The sequence below is a fragment of the Anas platyrhynchos genome, chromosome 8 (assembly GCF_047663525.1).
Source record: "Anas platyrhynchos isolate ZD024472 breed Pekin duck chromosome 8, IASCAAS_PekinDuck_T2T, whole genome shotgun sequence".
Classification (NCBI taxonomy): Eukaryota; Metazoa; Chordata; class Aves; order Anseriformes; family Anatidae; genus Anas; species Anas platyrhynchos.
In genome coordinates this window covers 32,865,231-32,882,180 of record NC_092594.1, presented here as the reverse complement: position 1 = coordinate 32,882,180, position 16,950 = coordinate 32,865,231, and the positions used below count along the sequence as shown (strand labels likewise).

The window sequence follows — 16,950 nt, the reverse complement described above, 5'->3', positions numbered from 1 at the left end:
AAATAAAAAAAATCTTAACTTCAATGGGAAATAGAGTTTGGCCCTGATTTTTCTTTTCTTCTTCTTCTTTTAATGCAGATATTTCATTTGGAAGATTGTAGTCGACTGATAGCATTTGCAGGAAAATGAAACTGCTGCAAACACTGAAGCCATAGCTTTAGAAATGTACATAGTGTTCAAAAGCAGCCGTCTTAGTACAGTTATGTGCATCTCTTAAAAAGTTTATTTTTTATTTAAAAAAAAAAGGCATTGGGGGAGAACACGAAGGTTCAGCTTACTGTCAAGGAGCAGTCTCCTGCTTAAAGAACTTCATTTTGTGCATTTGATCAGAGCTTTAATGGCTGAAATTGCAATTTTACGGCAATTTATTTTATGTTTGGAGTCAGAGTTTTATTGCCACAAAGAATTTGGGGTAATCCAAATCCCTGCTGGAGGAAACGAATCTGGGAGGAGACTACTGACACTGCTGGCTCTCTAGCTCCATGTACTAACCAACCCAGTCTCACAGGGGAGCGCTGGTATGTGGAGGAGTTGGTGGGCACATCCTGCCCGTAAGTGCTCGACAACTCCTCCTCCCTTTGACTTCAGAACATACGTGGCCCATGTCTTCTGGCTTCAAGGCCATATGAAGTTTTGATATGGGACCCCAAAGGATTGGGTCAGTTGACCCAATGTATGTTTCTATGTAAGCATTATCCTGTACAATTCTTCATTATGTTCTTTGTTTTCTGAAGAAAAGGTGATTTTTTTTTTTCTCATCCAGCTTAATTTTCAGCCTGCTCTTTGACTGTATTTGGCTATGAATGTTAACAAGCAAATTCTCAATATTTAATGTTTAGCTTGTCTTATTCAGAAATCCAAAATGTAGAGGTGTCAAAATCATTACTTACTTTGAAAACTGAAGCTTTTAATTTTAAAGCACTTAATTTAAAATAACTGTGTTTGAAGAGTTTTTTCTTTCTTTTCTAAATATTTGCTGCTATCACATCCAGATGAAGTAGAGAAATGGAAAACCTTTCCTATGAACACATACATATCTGTTTTTCTTGAGCATACCATATTTTGGATCTGGATGGTATTTAAGTGTATGTATTATGCATACCGTGAGAGACTGGGGGTTTGATCTAACTAGCCTGTTTCATTCTATGCTTACATCAGTTACAGAATGAAAACATGAATCACGCTATCAGTTTCCATCTAAAGATTTTCAGAAAGTCAAAAACAACAACAAAAAGCTGTAATAGAGCCTTGTGTGACCCCGTATGGAATCCGGAGTCATTCATATATTCATTAATTAATATTATTTTTAGAACAGTTACATATATCACTTGCCTCCAGTATTAAAAAAAAAAAAAAAAAAAAAAAAAAAAAAAAATCAGAACCTGAAAAAGCACAGCAGTGTATTGTAGTTGCTCCGGAACATTTGCCAAAAGAAAATAAGGTTACGGCAATGCTAAACTTACTGTTAGGGATCAAATTAGAATTACCTTTGAAAATAGGTGTGCATCTTTTCAGACTGTTTTTTTCTCCTATGCAGGACTGTGAAGTATTTTTAAATTTTTCTAGCCTGTTTTTAAAAGATTTTGTGACAAGTGGAGCTAAGTTAACATTCGATGTAGATTAATTATTTCAGTTACATATGTAGTGTCTGTCATACATTTGAACATACCTAGCATTAACAAATAATTAAATTCATCTTCCTTATTACAAAAACACATAAAAGACGAGAGAACTGGCACTTCATGATTTTGTTTTGTCGTGTGTGATTGTTATGTTTAAGATGTCACAGAATCCAAATTATGTTGCTGAGTTTGTAAGGTAATTTTTCTTGAGATGCTAAAGCAAATAGTGCATCTCTTGCTAAAGCATCCATTGAGTATTGCATGGGTTCCTTGCCATCTGAGCAGCCAAAGTGCAGATCGGTAATTACAGTAGAAGGAAAAACTAACAAATCAAGACTCAAGTAATCCAGCAGTCTTGCCTTCTGGTGTCTTAAGATACAGCTGTGCTCATCTGCATACAGAATTTGTCCTTTATTGCTTAGAGGAATGGCATGGTGAAGTGTCATCAAACAGTGAAGATCTGAAGGAAAAAAAATTTTGCATTCTTATAAGAGTGTGTTACAGGAAAAAAAGAAGTAGATAGACCCAATTTAATTCCATATGCCACTGAACAGGTCAACTCTGCATTAAATACTATTTAGAAATGTAGCAAGGTATGTTATAGTGCATTTTTGTAACCTGTATTAATTCATACGTAGCTGGAATTGCCCTGTCTATAGCTAAGTCCTGTTTTCTGTTTTGAAAAGTAGATAGTTGCATAATTTTGTACCTAATTAAACAGGATGCCTTTTTAACATCTAGATGTTTTGTTACTGGGAAAAAAAAATCTTTGTGACTTAATGTTGACCTGTTTAATCTGTATCTTAAGATTTTCTTTTAGCTTATGTTATTAAAGACATTTTAATATGCAGTTAAAATAATTTGAGCAGAACTAACTTTTCTAAATAGTCAATAACCACAAGAGAAATTTTGCTGTGGTTAGTTTTCCAGTTCTAATTAGCTGGGTTTATGTGCTTTGAATGAAACTAAGGCATTTCCATTTGATTTATGCTTCAGGTAACCCTAGCGAAGTGAGAGCATGCTTTGCCTTATTCTACTTACCATCAGTTTTTAACGTACATTGTAGCTTGGTGTTTTGTCTGGTCATCAATATGCTTACAAGCCTAATGGCATAATGAGTGCTAAATATACCTGATGTTTGTGAAGATAATGTGACTCTCAATTTTGAGAATATTTAACATTAGAAGAGCTTTAAAGGCTGCAGTCATCTTATTAATGAAGGAGTTCAGGAATGGCCTTTGGTCATTCTCAGCATGCTTCCTTGCATTTAAGAGTGAAAAGAGAGATGATAATGTTGTGCCTGGACTTGTCCATGTAGAGTTTAGGGTACCCTGGGGTTTTTGCATCTAACTGTAAAACAAGCTGTAACATGCTTATCCCTGATTTTCTTGTTTTTCTTTCAACCATTTCAGGGCCTTGCAGGAGTCATTAAATCAAAACTTCATGCTGCTCGTCACCCATCGAGAAGTCCAGCGGGAGTACAACCTCAACTTCTCAGGAAGCAGTACCATTCAGGAGGTGAGTGGTGTTTCACAGCTGAAGAATAAATGTAGCTCGTTATAGCTAATGCCCGCTCTGTGAAAGAGAGTTTACATGGCCTAGTTGGAAATTCCTTTATTTTATTAGTCATCTTCTTGGTTTAATCAACTGGATCATGAAGATTGCGATAACTTGATTAAAGAGCTTGGCCTAAAAAAAGTTTGCAATTAAGTTATGCAGAAAAGATGTTACTTTATACATTGTAATAGCAAAATATGTGAACAGCCTCTATTGAGGTACTCTACGATGATGAGGAAGGGCAGTTGTTCAAATTACATTTTATTTTTAAGCCCCTTGAACCTTTTGCTGTCTTCCCTTCTGTTAAGCAGTTCCATCTCTGTTTTGTAGGCACCTCTACCATTGCTGGTTGCTATTATAATGCTCTAACTCTTCCTGGCTTGGTAGCCAAATGGTTTCTGTGTATAATGGATGTCACTGCCATTCTGTCGAATGGCCAGCAAGGGGTGATATTGTAGAGAACTTCATCAGAATTAAGTTCTATAGAAACAAATATCTCTTACATGAATCGGGACGCTCAGAATTTAGAGCAAGCAGTCCTTGCATATTTTTAATTCCTTTCTGAAGCCAAAGGTTATTGTCTGATATTGTCTGTGTATTGTCTGATGCTTCATGATGTATCTAAGGCCACATGTTTTCAGTATTACTTCCCAGATAACCCACTAACTTCTGGAAATATGACAAACAATATAGAAATAAGAATCTTAAGGATTAACTTCACAACATATTAAGATTAAACGTTTGCTCTTCACATTAAACTTGTGTTTGCTATTGATTTGTGTCTTCTCTCAGTCTTGTTGAGGACATTTTATGGAAGTTTTTCTCATGAGGTGAGGTGACATTGTAGAAAGAATTATTTTAAGTTCCTGTAACATTTTTATATCAGAGAAATAGCCCATGTAACAGTGAAAAGTAATCACTAACTGTTTTGTTTTCATTGCGAACCTTATTCTTAAGATGTAAGTTCTATTTTTTTTCCTCTGCATGAAAGCATTTTACCTTTTTAAACCTTTAATATTAAATTCTGTTAGTTTTTTAATACAAGCACACAAATGAAGTTGCATCAGTTTGTTTTTTGAGGGGCCAAGCTCTTACTCTTTAAAAATGAATATTTTAGTAATTTATTTCTATAAATCTTCAAATTACTCGTAATTTTAAATTGTGAGATTCTAGAAGAAAACATATCACACATATGTATCACCCATTTATTTTTATCTATGCTATATCAACTACTACTCTCCAGTCTTAACGGACCCAGTAAGCTGTGATGGTGCATGGGAATTTAGGCTTTACATGCACTGAAATTTTCTTGTTATTAATGGTAGGTTACAGTCAGCATGTTATCATACAGAGTCAACTCAATTTAAAAGTGAGTTACAATTTTCTCCCTTAAACAACCAAAAGCTCCCCCTGAGTCTACCACCCCATACCCTTATTAGCATGAGCATCAAACCTTTATTTGCCTTGCTCCTTTGTGTCTAAGTATCACATCCAATATTGTGTATAAAATTATGAAGATAATTAATTTCAAGGGTAAAATGAAAAAAAACTGTGGACTTGTGCACTTGATAGTGAACAGGTGAATATGTCTATACAAAGTCTTGTGGAAATCACTGGGGACTTGGCTGAGGTAAAAGGGTTGGCGAACATTTGTCTAATTACAGAAAACAAGAGCTGTTTTGTATGTTAACTCCCTAATGACTTTTAATTTTTTTTTTCTTTTAGCATAGAGCAAACATTGTAGCAAATGCTTGAAATCTAGTTACTTTGTGTGATTTGGAGAAATTGGTGATACCTTTCATTCTTTTCGATGCCATGTCTCAATTGTTTCCAGAGACCAATAGATTTTTTTTCCTTCACTCTCATGTTCACACTTTAACAAATTAATAGTTTACTTTCCTTCTGGTATATTTTCGTAATCATGGAAAAGCTTCGTGGAAGTTGCAGTTGCCAACCACAAGAGGGCAGGAAGGACTATTCAATTATTACCTAAAAATGCCATTCAGTGTTTTCAAATTAGCTTCTGGTATATTAACAAAAAGGAGTATAATGGCCAAGTTATTGTTTGATTTACAGATAATTGGCATATTGCAGGGAGGAGACTTAATTTCACCCTTTTAAATTAAACAGGGAGATTTAAAAAGACATAAAATATTCATTAATGTTCAGTGATTATAAAGCAGTGGCATATATTTATTCTACCTTTATTACTGTTTCGATGGGAAAATACTGCAAATATTTCAGAAATCGAGTTGGCCATACTGACAAGTTGAAGTGTTTAAGCAGTGTTAATGCAATCTACTCACATGGTATATCCTATGCAGAAAGATTCAAAATGACTACATCAATTATTAAAAGAAATATTTAAAATTCTATAAATGCTCTACTGCTTGCCACAGTTGGGTGCAACTCTCTCTCTAGGGCTAGTTGTTAGGTTTGTTGTTATCTTTTCCTTAAAATTTACAGAACTAACATTTTTTCCAAGTTTTCCTAAAATCCCGCTACCCTTTCAAAACTGTCATAAATATTTTGCAAAGGATTAAATGCAGAATTCAGTGAGCTATCTGCTGTGCTTTACTGTTGCTTCAATTCTCTGTTTTCGTTGTTTAGAATATATGTTTAATAGTAAATGATATTCAAATGATTTCTTATTTAAAAAATAAAAAATCTTGCTGTTTAATAGGGAAACAACCTGACAGAAAATTCTCTAATGTGAGAAGCCTGAAGTTGTAGTACTCAGGTTGGCTTCCACAATTTCTCTTGTATTAAATCGTATTTGGATTTTGGATGATACATGAAAATGCTTTTTTTTTTTTTTTTCCACTTGCTTTATCTGCATCTTCAAGTCTTCACATATTAAGGTATAATTTCTCATTTTTAAAAAATCTAAGTTACTCTCAATTATATTGATGCGGGCTCATCAGCCTATAGGGAAACTTAGAAATGAAATAAAAAACGAAACCTAATTTATCAAACTGGATATTGGATTTTTTTTTTTTTTTTGGTGAGTCAAGCAGGGGAGTGGTTAAGTTAGAAAGTTAATGATAACATGTTGGCCTAAATTGCAAATTAATCTGTGTCACAGGTTTCTGACATCTGTTTGTTCTTGTAAAATTGCAGTATTAAATTAATTCTGGGCAGATACTGTTCTGGGAAATATCATGATTACTTTTTTCCATGATCCGCATTTTAAGGGGAAATTAGTAGGGTTTGTGCCAGTTTGGAGACTGTAAATTAATACATTTCCAATGTATTTTATGGTTAAATAAGGACAGTTCTAACAAATTTGAACTGCTAATACATAAAAGACTAAAACAAGTTTTCTGCCTGAATACATACTGTTTATTCTGCTAAAATAACTTGTGGAGGTTATCCCTTGCTGAAGTAAGAGAACTTTTAAATTTTGATTTAACAAGCTATTTGCTAAATATGCATATATTTAATGCATTGCATTATTTAACATACATTGTTTTCTGGCTATTCTGATGAACTTATTTTAAAACTAATATTTTTGCTGTGTTTCAATTTTTTCAAGTTGTAGTTGCATTATTTGATAGAGGTGAAAGACAGCCCTTTACATGGGGGGAATATTTAAATATTTCATGGAAAGCAAGGATACTCCTATCCTGAAGTATACACAGTCAAACTAATTTGCAGAAAGCTTTTTGAATTGAGAATCTCTCTGTCACAAAAGCACGCTTTGCACTTTTTGTTGTTTTAATCGGCGACATGGGAAAAAATTCAGTAAATTTTATCAAACTGGATACCTCCATTAAAAACAAGGAGTTTGCATTTGTCTGTTTTACTGTCGGTAAAGACTTTGAAGCCTTTTTTGTGATTCCTGTGTGCAGGATTACAGAAGTATCCAGTGTACACAAGCTGTGGCTGTTAAAGGGTGGACAAGTTAAATATGCAGAAACCTCAGGCCTCTTGGAGATCAGTGATTTTTTTTTTGTATATTTTTTTTCTAACTGTTGGAGATTCCAGTTGAGAATACTAGATAAAGCATGTACTAGGTTCTATAATTCCTAGTAGAACATAAAATCTGTACAAACAATGCAAGGATGGGTCCCTAAATACAGGCTGCCTTTGCATAGCTGCATCTGCTCTTTATTCCATTCCTTTAGCCAATAAACTAATCAGAGGCTAGTATCTTAGCATCCCTGTCACCTGTCATAGGTAATATATTTGTTCTTTGTTCCCTATAGACTTACTGGCTAAGATGGAATAAGAAAAGCAATGTATCCAATAGCACTACAGGCAGGAGGAGGAACTATTTGTACACAGAACTGCTTGGGATGAGAGAAACTATAAATTCTGTGTTGCCAGACCCTAAAGACAGTTTGAAGTCCTTTGTACTGAATTTGTAAAAACTTTTTTGATAAGTTGATGAATGTGAAACAAGATACAAAAGCACCATTTATGCACTCGCAGGCAAAAAAATGATTTGAAGGGCTTAAATAATTGCAATACATAAATATAGGTGAGCAGACTAATTGCTTTCAACATACAGAAAAAAAATCCAGCTGAAGGTTTTGTACTTTTTTTTTTTACATCTGATTTATGGTATTTGTACAAAATATTTTCAAACCAATTACTGTTGTCTGAGATCACCCATAGGAAGGGTCAGACATCGGTGGTGGGACACAAAATGTATGTGTAGATAACATTGTTCTTTGCAGTTACTTAACTACAAAGTTGTAATTTAATACATTTGCCAGGCATAATAATACAATCATCTCCAAATATTGTGCATACATTAACAGTTTCAGAACAGATGTTATATTCTTGAGATTTTTAATTGCTCTAAAATAGTTACAAACTATTCTTATGCTGATAAAAATCAATAACACTTCTTTTTGTATTTAATAGATGCACAGACATTCCACACTGTTGTTCAATTATTTTCTTAGTATCAGAAAACTAGTAAAATAGGTTGTGGCTATATTGATTGTACCTGATACTTAGATTATGTTTGTGAAAATTGCACATTTTTTTTGCTTTCTCAAGAAATGTATGTAAAAACTATATTCAACTTACAGCAATAACAATGTTATATGTAATTTAAGCCTCTATCACTGTGATACCATCAGTGTTCTGCAGTGGTAAATGAGTTAGCTGTGTTTTGACTTAAACAAGGAGAGAGAAACCTATTTTAAAAAGCTAAATCAGCTTCTTGTTTTTTTTTGGGGGGGGGAGTTTTTTAGAAAAAGACAACCAGCACATTGCTAAACTACACTGCATTTACCGAAAAGACTGGGATAAACTTTGTAAGTGATCATGTTATGGATTATATGGAAAATGAAGTTGCTTGGGAAAGAAGGGGGGAAATACCTATTCTGTACCTGTTCCAAGTGACAGCTTTATTAGGCATTTAAAATATCTCAATATCTGACTTTAGAGATCCGTTTCTGAGAGGTTGTACTGATGAAGGTATACAACCATTTCCCTTTTCATGCAACAGAAGCAGCACTCGGAGGTAATGGCAGGGCTCTCCTTCACTTCGCTTTAATTATGAAGCTTACCATATTCCTGCCCGAATATGTTTCATAACCTGTAATCTGCTTTCGGTGGGTTTGGACGTGCATATCATTAAAGAACTGATCTCCAGTTATCAAAAACTAGTAAACATGGACATTTTTATATGCAAGAAAAGGCAGAGAGTAAATAATTGCACTGGTGACCAATACTGTAATAATCCTGTTTTACAATATGCACTTGACAGGTTGTAATAGTGCTAATTGAAGAGACTAATTCACACTTGCTTCATTCTATTCAAAGGCAAAATCAGCAGCTTGTTTTGCTTTTGACCAGATGGTCCTGATGAACACCTACTGTGCACTTTAAGTGCTTTACTAGAATTACAAAGGCTGGGGGCTGCGTCCGACTCAAAATGATTTGAGAAGAGAAAAAAACCTCGCTGCTCAATGGATTTGGTGCAACTAAATTAATTCTAGTGGACCCATTACACATTGAGCCCCCTTTTCAAAGTGCTGAGCCTCCTCGTTTGTTCTGTAGCAATGAGAAAGTGAAAGGCAGATTACTGCAAACAGAAATAAAAAAAAAAGTGCTGTGAAAAGGAGAAAAGAGGCCTTGAAGCCTTTTCATATCATTTGGGTTTTTCAAGTGCGTTATTTTTGGGGAGGGTGGATGTATGAAAAGCCAATTGGAGTTTTTTTTGTTTTAAAGTGCGCTATTTAAGTACTATGAATATAAAAGCAAGAGCAACAGTTGACTGAGTTTACTGTGGTAAAGCTTTGTGTCCAAGGATGAATCAAATTCATTATAGTCAATGCTTTGTATTTTCATATGAATGTAGGGTTAGTTTCACAAGACTGTGTCTGTTTAGGATAATTATAATTTAATATTTTCCTTTCATAAAGTTATCACTGTAGATATCTAAAATTTACTGAAAGCGACATTTTTTTTCTTGCATAAATTTAGAAGCACCCAGAGAGTTTAAAACTTCCAAAGGAGGCAGTTTAATTTCCAAAGGAAGGAGAGGCTTGTTCCACTGGCGTTGCAGCACAGATTATTATAACTAATTAGAAGTCACACATCTGTTAGCTTTCGATTTGTCGACGCTTGTAGTTCTGGGTGCATGTTTATATCTCCCTCTTCTTTCTTTCTTTCGTTCCCTGTCTCTATTGCACCCTGTCCATAAATGTCCAGAAACTCTCAAAAGATAAGGATCAATTTATTTGAATTTGAAAGTAATGAGGAGTCATTGTTATAATTTTGCTTATAGGTTCTGGTCCATAAATGCTCAGTCATGTGAGTTGTCCTTATTTTACAAGTAATCACGTTGAATTGAATGGCTTGGCTTGTGTAATTTAAAGATGCTAAGGATTTTGGGGATCAAGACCTAATTTAAAACCCTGAATTTTTAAAAACCCGCCATTAAAACCATCACTTGCTATTCTGATTCTGAATATTTGTTGTTTTACTTTCAGAGGTGGGGAATTTTTCTGCTTCTATCATAATGCTAGCTATTAAAAAGGTGTTAGCATGTAATGACAAGAGAACCTAAGCAGCTTTATGAACATATTAAACAGCCACGTTCCTAGTTCCAGGGGTGTTTAAAGTGGGAAAGCAATACTCTGTAGCTAAACAGAATAGCCCTGCTATGTGTATAAACTCTATTTAGTTGAATCAAAAATGAAATATTCATGTTTTTCACAATTAAAAAAATAATTTACAGCTTGTAAATTGAAGTGTACCAGACCATGAATTAACCTTTCTATCCTATGTTAACTATAGTATGATCACTTCTATTATTGCATGATATACACTTATATTTGAAAAAAAATCATTAAATTGCTGATTTGTTTTCAAACAATGAAATTTCTATTTGTGCGAATTATAGTAGGCACAGTGTTCTCTCATGTTTTCTCATCAAACAACCCAATTATACTTATAAATAGTGAGGTGCTAATGAACTGTTGTTCGGGAAAAAGTTTTTTTTTTTTTTTTTTTTTTAACTTGAGTAAGAAAGGAAACACTTCACAATTTTAGAGTGCTTGCTTGGTGAGAAAATATTTGAAAATATTGTACTTATGTAAATCATGTTGGTGCTATCACTTTTAAACACACAACAGAAGCTAATCTAAAAACCTCTTCAGTTCATATGGAACCCAACTAGATTCGTGACATTGTAAATTGCTCACTTAATTGGGAAACCGATGCTTTACTTCTATTCATTCAGTTACAGACGTTTTTCAGCAAGATAAACTTTAAACCTAAATATAAGCTATATTAGTGCATTCATTTAAGAGAGAGTAATTTTTATAGAGAGTTGAGGTGATGTGAGAATGTTTAACCTAGTAGTTGTGGAGGTAAGACGCTGAAATGGGCTACAGTATCTTAGCAATAGTGTAACGGTAGCTCTGTTATTCTGTAAGCATTATGCAAAGAAAATATTCAGTTGCCATTTCACCTGTGAATTAATAACTTTTGTCTTTGTCCAGTCCATAACATTGTAGTGAGGCAGTGCACTATCTCTTTAGTAAACACATTTTTTATCATTTTTTGATTATATTCCTATATCTTTGTAAAACACGAACTTTAAAAGTTAGTCTTTTGTATTTTTACTGAGAATCATGAGCATAAATTGAAGAGCCTTGCACTCATTTAAAGGATAAAATGGCCTTATAATCACCCTCAATAAATCCCTGTTACTGTTTTTAAAAAGGGTTATAGAAGCTCTCAGCAAACATTTGCAATAAGTGGCAAAATTTATGCCTTGCTTTGTGATAGTTGCGTGACCAGACAGTGGGGTATAGGATTGTTTTAAGGTTTTTACAGCTGCAGGCAAAAAGCATCTGTTCCTAGAAAAGCCTTCATTGTTTAATTTTGACACTGACTTTTCCATGCTGCTTGTACCAGTCTCTGGATTAGGTGCCACTAAGATAAAATTTGTTTTAAGCTGCTTCCAAATGCAGCTGTCACTATACATGGCCTTGTAGCTTAGGCAAAGTAGACATAATCAAAACAAGCATTTTCGTCCAGGGTCATCTCAGTCGACTGAAAAAGCTTGGAGCAAGAATTTTGACAATATTGTATCTTGTGAGGAGCAATCTATTAGCTTTTGTATTTACTTAATCATTCTTCCAGTGATCACTAACATGTATGATTGTCTCAGAAACAATGAAAAGGATTTTTTTAAACTTCACTTCTTTTTCTTTTGCATTTACTTTATACAAATCATATTTATTTTGATTACTGTGGTCTTAAATTACATTAATTATTCTGTGTATATCTCTACAGTGAAATGGAATAATTTACAAAAATCAGGGAAAATTGACATTTTTGAAAAGGCTCCTTTTCCTTCCTTCAAAGTTTCCAGTGAATTAAAAAATGAAAGAGCACTTCATTTTATGTATCCCAGAGTTGTGTTAATTTCTACCCAGCTGGTCTAAAATGATTGATACAAAGCCAAATTTGTGACTGCCTGCATTACAAAGTCTGTAATTTGCTAATGAATTATGATAATAATCTTTCATCATACATGAAAGATTTAGACAAACAATTTACTAACTATATAGTTTGATCACAATTTTTGGGTTTGTACCAAGCCTTGAATCTACTTTATTTTCCCCAGCATAGATTTGCAGACTGAAATGAACTTCTTTTTACCTTGTTTTGAAAGCAATAGTAGTGGAAGTTACGTAGAAATAATAGTGGACAGCAGGAATGCTGTAAGTTGTATAACAAGTGTAAAACATCATCCTTAATGTATGTATAAATGAAACCACGCAGTTTTCAGCTAGAGAAGCATCACAGTGCGTATGGCACCAGGAGTTGTTTGAGACTTCATCTCACGACACAGAAGTAAATGGAAACAGGTAGAGGTGATTCTCAGGTCAAACCTCCTTCAAGCATGGTGGAGATGAGCTCTAAAGCAGAGCGAGATAAGGGCATAGGAGAAAACGAGGCTTGGAAAGAAAACCAAATCCTCCAGAAAAGGAGTAACTGCCACAAGATCCAGTCAACCTAAGCAAATCAAGTGGGTACTCGCATGTCATGTCGGTGAACAGGACCTTCTGAGGGGGATGTTCGCAGTAGGCTGTGAGCACAGTATAAGCAGATCTCTTGTATGAAATCTGCTCATTTTCAGTCCACTTGGGGAGTGGATCGTGCATGTTCTAACCAAAGGTTACTTCATGGTTCTGCAGAACTTGCTTTCCCATTGGCTATTTCACTTTTAACATAGTGAACAGCATAGGAACAAGGAGAGGAGCTTTCAGTTCAGTGCCCCCTGACTCTTCCTCTGTTTTGCAGATAAAATAATCGTTTTCCTGCCCCTCTTGAGCTCAGTTCAGTGGATTAGTTCAGTGGATTTCAATTATTGGTCATTTTAATGTCCACCCTTTTTAGTCCATCTTCCCAGCTAATGGCAAGTGCAGAACAGCTCCATAAAGACTTAACCTAATTAATTCACTGTATTTTGGAAGAGAAAAAGGTTATTAGATGATGTTTGAATTTCTTACAGAAACTCTCACAGACTGTGCAGTCTTTTCAAAGTCTCCCATTTGCCCAACTTACTGGGCTTAAGCTTGCATGATGGAGCAGTCCAAGTGTGCAAACTGAATTCCATTAGGATCAAACTGAGCTAGAAGATAAACAATTTATAAATTCCAACTTCTGAGAGACATTCAGTCCACAGGACCAGACCAGAAATGGTCACTAGTGAAAAACCAGCAATGTAAAGGAGTGCTCATCGCCACCTGATTTTCTCTGCAGATCTTCTGCTGCATTGTCTGGCGAGCTAACATAGACATAGCCATAGGCTACAACTTAGTGTTTTGCAAGAAGATTTAAGGAGAGTAAAGACATCTCCATTCAAGCTTAATCTCAGTCTACTACTTTTGGTTCATCAAAAATGAAACTTTCACCCTACCTCACAACATACCCTTGTGAATTTCCATATTTATCCTTGGCCTCATGAGATCCAGCCATGAAATACTAAAATGTCTGACTTGACAGCTTACCTATCACCAGGGATAGAAATCGCACCGTAGTGCTTTGTATTACAAAAAAGGGTGCTGTTTCACCATTCTGTTGCTTCTTTTTGAGCAGAATGTCAGAGATTCATCACTGCTGTTAGTCATCCCTGTCCAAGCTGCCTGGTGGTCACAGTCCTCAGCTGTGTGTGCAGGGGATGTTCTCAGCTGCAGTCTAGCCTTTTCTCTGCCAGCCCAATGTCAACGCACAGAATAAAAAAGGAGCCAAGACCTTTTAAGCAGGATGGGTGAAAGAGACTGTTAGTTAAAGTTGAAATTGTCAACACAAAACTATTCCCAGATAAATTTAAGCACTTCTTATGCTTCCCTACTTTTGAATTATTCAGGAATAAGCTCTTCTTGCCTCAAAAGAGGAACTTTTTGTGGGTAAGTGCAAACAGTTTGTGCAAGACACAGAGGGGGAGATGTTGAACTGGAATTCTGTGGTTACAGATAAACTAAAGATTGCACACAAATATAACTCAGAAGATTTCTAAAATAAAGGTTACGCTTTTAGAGTTGCCAAGTTCAATAAAATGTAATCTGTCATCAGAAATGAATGAAAGAAATTTAAGAACACAAAAACCTTTCTCTCTTTGTTTCTCCTAAAATAAATTGCAGGATATTTTGGGTGCTGCGTGTGACCCTGATGCCGTGAATGAGATCACTGAAATGTTGTCAGTTCCTAGGATTCATTATTGTGTTCTCCATCTCCTTTTGCTGGGATTGGAGTAATGCATGTATGGGTACTCTGTGTGATACCAGCTGGTCAGGCTCATTGCCATTTTGTAAGTATGGCTTTCTAGGAAGGGAATATCTCTTCCGAGCAGACAAATTGTAGAAAAATATTAAAAGTCCTTGTTCTTTGTATTCTTCTTTCCCGTTTTCTTTTTCTTTTTTTTGAGGCTTATCTCTTTCCAATACTGTGAAGGTCTCAGATATTTTTCTATGGTTTCAAATGACAGTATCACAGAATCACAGAATTGTAGGGGTTGAAAGGGACCTCAAGAGATCATTGGGACCAACCCTCAGCAATAGTAACATGAGAATTTTCAAGAGAGCTATTAGATACCAGATGAACTATGTATCCAGCTACAAGACAGATCTACCTTTCCTGGAGAGGAAGAAGAGTGGTGAGGGTTAAGGTCTGTGACGCACCAAATCTCTATGTTCTTCACATTTTTTCCACCTGTTCCGAAGTAATATATACAAAGGAATAATGTCTCAAAAATTAAATTCTCTTAATTCCAAAATAATGATACCTAAATAGAAAAATAAAGTCTGCTGATGAATGTCAGCTATTCTGCACCATGAAAAGAGCATTTCTTTGGAATGAAAAAAAAACCTGAAACTTTTTCATTGTGTCAGAAAACTGGAAGTCAGCTTGTTATATATATGAAATATTTGAACTCTTTTCTAGATTCAAGTCATAAGAAGTGGATATCTCCTAGAGTTTAGACTATGATGAAAGTCATATATTAAACTTCAGTCTGAAGGAGAACATTTGGTGATCAGTGCTAGAGGGATTTTGCAATAACGCGGCCTTTTCTGTTCCTAGAATTTCCCAGTAAAACTAGCTAAATTTGGGAAGCTACTTGCAGTTACTCAGTGGCATGCTTTCTACGAATATTGTTTGACAATCCAGTTCGAGATGCATAGTCACAAAAATTCAATTGCTAGGTTTAGCCAATGTTTAACAGACTGCTGCAGTAGCAATGGAGATGTTGTTAACTGAACTTTCTCATCAGGTGTTTTTGTAACAGAACCCTTTTCAATACCCAAAAATGTATAGTTTTCTTTTTAGAGAAGTGCATTAATAGCATTGTTTCATTACTTGTTTTTAAGATCAGCTTAAAGTGAGGAACACTAAAACTTGGAAATTAAATGTCTCTTCCAAACTGTTTGAAGTAGATGATAATTTTAGCATGCAATCTGAAATAAGCATCTATCATCTCAAGACATTGCTATCAGAAGAGAACTGCAAATCCAATTTCATTTTTTTTTCCTTGTTTCAGTTTATAGGTCAGATCTAGTTGGCACTAAGGGATGAAACAGACTGAATTTTCATGGATTATTGTATGAATGTCAAATGGATTTTTTTTCTATTAATTAAATTGTTATTCATGGTGCTACCATACATAGGTCAATATTGCACTTGCCTAGGATTTAGAGTATATATTTTTATTTTTTGGTGTCTTTCTCTTAGTGTATATTTTACATACTGACTTTGTATAATTAGAAGTATTCTTGTGGTTCCGAGGAGGAGCTGCTAGTATGGATCTGTAAGTCAGTTGTTTTTTTTAGCATCTTTGCTGGGAAAAAACATAGCGGAATAGCTGAATATGCAAAAGAGAAGCTTGTGATGCTATAACTTGTCAAATAACCATCGATGCAGTATAGCTGAGCAAACTGTTTCAGTGTGTGCATATACAGTACATATTTCGCTCCAAATTAATATTTGCATTTGAAGTATGTGTAGTGCAAATACATGAAAAGTATATAACAATTAATAATATTTTATGTTTGATGTTTACATATTGTGTGCTCTGCATCTTAATTCTTAATGTTATCTGCTTCTTTAATCAGCTTGAATTAGTTCCAAATGTATTGATTCAGAGAGATTTATTACTTAGCTGTTAAGTTTTGATAGGCGTTTCTATCCTTGAAACAGGTTGGGTTTAGTCAGTAGTTAGCTGGCATTTTCTAAGGTTGCCATTTATGATGGTCTTAGATTTTGAAGAGCAAAAACTTCTTTGCCACCTTTATGATTGTTTTTGAGTTGTAGTGGTGAGAAAAACTTAGAGAATATAACACTAATTTAGTAGTGGTTTCCAACTTAGATCTGTTACGTGCAAAAATGTTGCATAGCTTTAAAATGAAGGTGTACTTTAATCTGGTCTAGTTAAAACAGCATGAACTGTTGTGTGAATATTCTTATTTATCTGAAGGGCAGCTGGTTTTCTTTTAACATAAACAGAGTAGAAATTAGATGGACTTAAAGCAAAGTAAGGCCTTGTCTTTAGTGAGGAAAAAATGTTTTGAATCCTGTATTATTTAATATGTGATAAATAAATCATAGTAAAATCCCTGTATTTACAAAACACTTAATAGTCATATACATGCATCTGATAGAGAGCAAAACTTTGGTTCCTTCAGGAGTCCCATCTTTACTATGCAAGCAAGTAGAAACTACAGTCCATACTAAAACCAGCCCTCCTGGTTGTAAAGCAATAAAGTAACCCCAAGTGCTATTGTGCCAAATGTGGAAC

At 34.7% G+C, this 16,950-nt stretch overlaps 1 protein-coding gene across 2 annotated transcripts in view; it reads left to right on the top strand.

Annotated features, from left to right (window-relative positions):
• Positions 1 to 16,950, top strand: part of FAF1 (Fas associated factor 1) — a 161,841-nt gene that overhangs the window by 46,529 nt on the left and 98,362 nt on the right. For both annotated transcript variants that reach the window (XM_072041622.1, XM_038182665.2), the window contains exon 7: positions 3,035 to 3,140. In XM_072041622.1, the coding sequence (XP_071897723.1) occupies positions 3,035 to 3,140 (106 nt within the window). The remainder of the gene's footprint in view (positions 1 to 3,034; positions 3,141 to 16,950) is intronic.